This window comes from the organism of the source record quoted next, unplaced genomic scaffold (assembly GCF_019419815.1).
Source record: "Pyrus x bretschneideri cultivar Hongxiangsu unplaced genomic scaffold, Pyrus_bretschneideri_v1 Contig6, whole genome shotgun sequence".
In the NCBI taxonomy this organism is placed as follows: domain Eukaryota; kingdom Viridiplantae; phylum Streptophyta; class Magnoliopsida; order Rosales; family Rosaceae; genus Pyrus; species Pyrus x bretschneideri.
In genome coordinates, this window is record NW_025999798.1 from 1,681,435 (window position 1) to 1,687,103 (window position 5,669).

Below are 5,669 nucleotides of genomic sequence, written 5' to 3' on the forward strand. Positions count from 1 at the left end.
TAATATCGCTTTTATGTCACTTGAATTAGGTGCAATCTACAACCATTGATTACTCTCGTTTGAATTCTTTTATGTAAAACTTTTAATTTGTGAGTATAAATGCTGTAAAATTGTTTATGAAAACGTGTTTCTATCACTTCTTAAAACAGTGACAAACGAGACGGTAAAATATCAAATTATACACAATATAATTTCTTTTATTATTTTTTTTTGCACTAAACCATTTCTTTTCAAATCCCTTGTATCCTCCGAGAAATAAACAGTTTTCTCCCAAGCCGTATATTAACCAACAAACGAAAGTAAGTCTAAAACGTCGTCGTCCAGAGCGTAAGGTAGTGCAGCTGGCAGCTCCACCACAATCCCATATAAATCCGAATTCTCGCCGGATACTCTTTGTGAGGGTTCTGAAAATTCGTGAATTATATTCGTTTATTGTATATCGTACGGTCATAAATTATTTTAAATATTTTTATTTAAAATTAAATAGAAACAGTACCTAATAAAAATCAATCACATAATGTACGATAATAAACGAACACGATTCACGGATGAATACAAGTTAAACTCACCGACCAAATAAAATCAATCACATAATGTTGGCCATATAAAAGCCCGACCAAGTTAAACTCACCGACGCGCACACTCGCATTTCCTTCATTCATTTCTTTAATTCTCCTTCACGCCCAAATTCCACACGCCATGCACGATTCTCAATCAAATCCTCCATGAGAGTCAGAGCTCCTTCCTTCTCAACGCCTTCCTCCTCCGCCAGACTCGCCGGAGAACCTCCGCGAAACGCCTCTCCATCACCACCCCCAATGCGACCTCCCAGCTTTCATGGTATGTCCCGTCTGTATTCCGTGACTCCTGAGATCTGTAGTGCCGGTAAAGCTTTTCGTGCGAATCTGGCTTCTGGGTTTTGCGTTTTGAGTTGAATCTAGCTCTGTTTGATCTTTAATTGCCATCATATATATATACATATTATATGTATTGTAATTCTGTTGAATTGGTGTTGTGAGTGATTGATTTGGAGGAAAAAAAAATGGAAGCTGAAAGTTCACCAAGAATGAGATTGGATCACTCGAAAAAAGAGGGATCCGAAGAACCCCATTTGCGTAGATTTGAGTTAGATCTCTCTGGTAACGATCATAGATTTCATTCGATGAGTGCTCTGGAGATTTTGAGGGAAACTGTTAGAATTCTCCGGTACAATTCGTGGGGGTTTTTGGCGATTGCCATGTTGCTAATCTGCCCAATTTCCGCTGTGCTTTTGTCGAATTTGCTAGTTGATCAGTCACTTGTAAAGAGACTAACCATTAGGATGCTGTTAATTGCAAAGTCCAGTGGGCTCCCTTTGAGGGATTTTATCAGTCACTCTTGCCAGAAGTTTGCTGAGATGGCTATCTCGTGTACAATGTGCTTTCCCTTGTACATCACATTGTCATTGTTGTCGAAGGCCGCGGTGGTTTACTCCGTGTATTGTAGTTACTCCCTGAAGAAGTTTGATGCATCCCAGTTTTACTTTGTTATGTGCAAGATATGGAGGCGGGTTGTTTCAACTTATATATGGATGTGTATGGTGGTTGCTGGTAGCGTCGTCTTGTTTTTGGTCCTTCTTCTTGCTGTGTGCAATGCATGTTCGATAGTGGGATTGTCACCGAATTATATTGTGTATGCTGCAATGGTGGTTGGGCTCCCCTTCTCGGTCGTTTTTGCCAATGCCATTATTATTTGCAACATTGCTATTGTGATCTCTGTGTTGGAGGATGTCTCTGGACCAGAGGCATTGGTTCAGTCTGGGGTTTTGATCAAGGGACAAACTCAGGTGGGGCTTCTGATATTTCTTGGATCGAGTATTGGAATGGCGTTTGTTGAGGGATTGTTTGAGCATAGGGTGAAGACTTTGAGCTACGGAGACGGGTCTTCACGCATTTGGGAAGGGCCTCTTTTGGTGATCATGTATTCGTTTGTGGTGCTTATCGACTCCATGAACAGTGCAGTTTTCTACTTCAGTTGCAGATCTTTGAAGATGGAAACATCTTTGGATGGTGAATCTCATTCGATTTTGGAAACAATAACCTTTTCTACTGAATCAGTTGGCATTCAATGACACCATCAACATAACTTTTTGATACAATTATTTTGAAGATGGGAGCTGCTGCATGAAAACTTAGGATTTCGTTGCCATTTGTGGTCACCGGCTGTTAAATGCCGCAAACTTGTGCATTGGTAGACCTTCCGAGCAAGGGTTCACGGCCGGATGTAACCTCAAGTGCCTTCAGCTGGTTAGTATTTACTTCATTTGATTGCAAAAATTGACTAGTTGAGGGAGCTAGGAGAATGAAGAATGAGGAAAAGAATTCTCAAGGCCACAAAGGAAGTGATGGGAAGTGTTATTTTCTTCAAGAATAAATTATCCGTAGTTCAATTCATATTTATTTTTGTTTTCCGATACATTATGCCAAATTAGTGTTAGTGTAATTCATACAGGTAAGTTACTTTAAGCTTATCCAAATTTACACCATAAAATCAAATGGTAATACGGAGAAAATCTCAACTTATCCATTTTCTTTCACGCACACTTTAGTTTTTAACAAAAAAAAATAATCAAGGAAACAAAAATACTGTGTTTCCGAGAAGCCAACTTCCCATTTTTGGGAAGGGATCGGGAGAGAATCTCTTCCTCCTAATCCACCAAATCAGGGAATCCGTGCCGTTGAAAATGGATTCAATGGCTGAAGTTATTATAACTTTTAAAGTGAGCTTCTGTTTGTAGCCGTTTGATTAAATTTCAACGGTAAAAATCTCTTGATTTGATGGATTAGGAAAAAGGGATTCTCCCTTTGTGTACTCAGAACACGAGCCGGGATCATGGATAAGGAGAAAAGGTTCACATATTTTTTTTTACTTTTCTTTTCCGCTTCGTGTCAATGAAGACGTTTTGGGCTTGGGCCTGTACCCCGATAAGCCAGTAAATATAATGCTGTCCATCCAAATTGGTCCGAGACCCAAATCGGGGACGCCTTATACGACGTCGTTGGATCAAAGCCTGTCATCCCTCCAGCTGCATCGTCGTTTACCTCCAGAGACCGACTTTCTGTGTGCAGAGAAGCAAGCGAGCTCTGCAAATCCAGTCCAGTCTAGCGCTCATGGACATCTCCCGCCAAAACAAAATTCAGAAATTCGAGGAGTTCGTCGACCAACGCCTCAAACCAGACCTCGTCCGCGCCATTGCTCAACGGTACCGTTTCGTACGCCCTCTCCCCACTACTGTACTGGAACCCCTTTTCTAGGGTTTTCTTGCGTACATTACCAAGCTCCAGTTGCATCAAATTTAATTGCTTTTCAACTTTAATTAGGGTTTCCTATTTGCTTATCAAATTTAATTGTATATTTTTTGGGGGTGTGATTCTTGCTTTGCAGGGACAAGGTGTTCGAGCAACAAAAAGTTTTGTATCCTTTTCGGTTTTCCCTCTTTCGTTTTGATTAATTAAATTTTACCCAAATGTGATTTTTTTTGGAAACTCGACATTCGGAATATGCAATTCCATTTGGTGTTTTTCGGTTTTTGAAGGTGTTTTCTTGACTTTTGTTTAAATGAAAGCTCGGATTTGCGGAAGAACATTGAGAATTTGGAGAAAAATAGTGTGACCAGTCTTAGGACTTTGGTTAATCTTGGCTCTGAAGTTTATATGCAAGCTGACGTGTAAGTGTTAGCATATCTGTATCGTTCAACTTTCTCTAATTGTGCTTTATATGGTACGGGAGATACGCATAAATAGAATCGGTTGCAAACTTTCCATGAAAAATTGAGTTGGAGATATACTATTACTAACCCTAAATGAGCCGTATGTATGTAAACCACATTTTGGTGCCTCTTTATTGACTTCTTAGTGTCTCTTGGGATCTGATTTTGATTAAAACTTTGTAACCAATTCCATTTGTGTGTAAGTTTATATTCACTAGAATCACTACGTTGTTCGTAATCATAGGTATATTAGGCTAAATTGGTAGTTACCACGATCCACGACCACACATTGGAATCTTCATCAAAAGCATTATATATGTTCGTATGTTTTGTTTACTATTGTTGAAACTATTATCATTCTTGGTTTTGTTTCCATCTTTGATATCGATGGATTTTTAGTTTTTACCTGTTCCTTATTATTGCTGTGGGATGGGGCAGATTCACCTTCTCTCTGTCTGCATGTTCACAGGCCAGATACACAACGCATATTTGTAGATATTGGACTAGGATTTCATGTGGAGTTCACCTGGTCTGAAGCTTTAAATTACATATCTCAAAGAGAAGAAAAGTTAGCCAGGTACGAGCTTTTGTTGTAATTGTTCCATGTTGGTTTTCTTCGATGGTTTTATCATGGCAGATTGGATTACAGGACAGAAACAAAATAAAATTTGTCGAAATCTAGTAGATATTAGTGAAATGTATCCTACTAGATTCGTTGAAAAACCCCTATTCCCTGTTTTAATATATTCCGTCTTCTTTGATTAAGTACTGTCAAATTAATGCGTCTGATCAATCTCTGTAGGCAAGTTGAAGAGTGTACTAACCTTATTGCATCAATTAAAGCCCAGATAAAGCTGGTATGTTCACTTGCAGCAATGCTTTCTACTTGATTAGTTACATTTTTCCTTGGACATGGGTTGCAGAACTCGAAATTGTTTGATGGTCTCCCGTTTATCTCATTTGGATGGGATATTTTTGTGTTTTTTATAAGTATGTGTTCCTATAATTCAGATAGTATTTGCGTCCAAAATAGAAAGTATAAGACAGAACAGTCGTAAAAGGCAATATGAAATTGTGATCAAAGCATGCGTACAGAATTTGGCATGGTACTGGAAGTGTTTGCCTACAACGATCTTACTATGAATTGCTTGCAGGTCTGCGAAGGGATTCGAGAATTGCTCCAGCTTCCAGCAGAAGCAAAAACTGCCTCAGAGCGCATTTTTTGACATCGACAACTTAGTAAACTTGCCGTCTCATGACTTCCAAGTAAATCAGACGTGTCTACGACTACAACTTTAAATTTTTGATTGAGTGTTGGCATGCTTCACTGCTGTTTCATTTTCTAAAAATTAAAAGCATGTATCCTCTTTGATCTCGTTAGAGCATCCCCAACGAAGGCTCTATTCTCCACGAGGTTACTACATTTCCAGCCTTAGCGAGAAATTTCAATCCCAATGAGCTGGAAAATAGGGCTAGATCCATCACTGGGGCTAGCAACTTCCTTTCTTGGGTAGCATAAAATCGGGCTACATCTAGCCCCAAAAAATAGTGGGTCCCACAAAAAAAGTAGCAACCCATGTGAACAAAATTCTATCAATCTCCCTCCACTTGTGAATACACTTATATTCTCCTATTATTATTATTTCAATTCTTTTTAGTTACTTACTTTTCTTGCAATTTGGCTAATTAATGATTGTTTTAAATTCCATAAGAATTAAAATTTCAAATTGATTTAATATTCATGGGCATTGATGGCTGAAATTTTCAAATAATTTTTTTTTTCGAAATTGTATCCTAATTTACCAATTGGTGCTAGGTAAATTGTTGTGTTATATGTGAAAATCAAATTAGTTCAGAGGGCGAAGTGGAGGTTTGTTTCTTTCAACGGATGAGTTTGAGATAAGAGAATTTAATCCAACGA

The 5,669-nt window shown here is 38.5% G+C and overlaps 2 protein-coding genes across 2 annotated transcripts; both read left to right on the top strand.

Moving 5' to 3' along the window:
• The first annotated feature begins 620 nt into the window (after window positions 1–620).
• Window positions 621–2,561, top strand: LOC103947210. Its single transcript, XM_009358071.3, has one exon. It carries the CDS (start codon window positions 1,043–1,045, stop codon window positions 2,108–2,110), a length of 1,068 nt encoding a protein of 355 aa, XP_009356346.2. The 5' UTR covers window positions 621–1,042; the 3' UTR covers window positions 2,111–2,561.
• Window positions 2,562–2,853: 292 nt separating this feature from the next.
• Window positions 2,854–5,413, top strand: LOC103947209 (protein UXT homolog). The gene is made up of 6 exons (XM_048571538.1): window positions 2,854–3,241; window positions 3,424–3,453; window positions 3,605–3,706; window positions 4,218–4,325; window positions 4,551–4,605; window positions 4,903–5,413. Exons 1-6 carry the CDS (start codon window positions 3,150–3,152, stop codon window positions 4,972–4,974), a joined length of 459 nt encoding a protein of 152 aa, XP_048427495.1. The 5' UTR covers window positions 2,854–3,149; the 3' UTR covers window positions 4,975–5,413.
• The last annotated feature ends 256 nt before the right edge of the window (window positions 5,414–5,669 follow it).

Excerpts from the sequence above, each read along its gene's own strand:
- LOC103947210 (XM_009358071.3), top strand. The coding sequence starts at position 1,043 with ATGGAAGCTGAAAGTTCACCAAGAATGAGATTGGATCACTCGAAAAAA.
- LOC103947209 (XM_048571538.1), top strand. The coding sequence starts at position 3,150 with ATGGACATCTCCCGCCAAAACAAAATTCAGAAATTCGAGGAGTTCGTC. Across the intron at positions 3,242-3,423 it reads GTCCGCGCCATTGCTCAACG|GGACAAGGTGTTCGAGCAAC; the intron begins GTACCGTTTCGT and ends CTTGCTTTGCAG. Across the intron at positions 4,326-4,550 it reads AGAGAAGAAAAGTTAGCCAG|GCAAGTTGAAGAGTGTACTA; the intron begins GTACGAGCTTTT and ends CAATCTCTGTAG.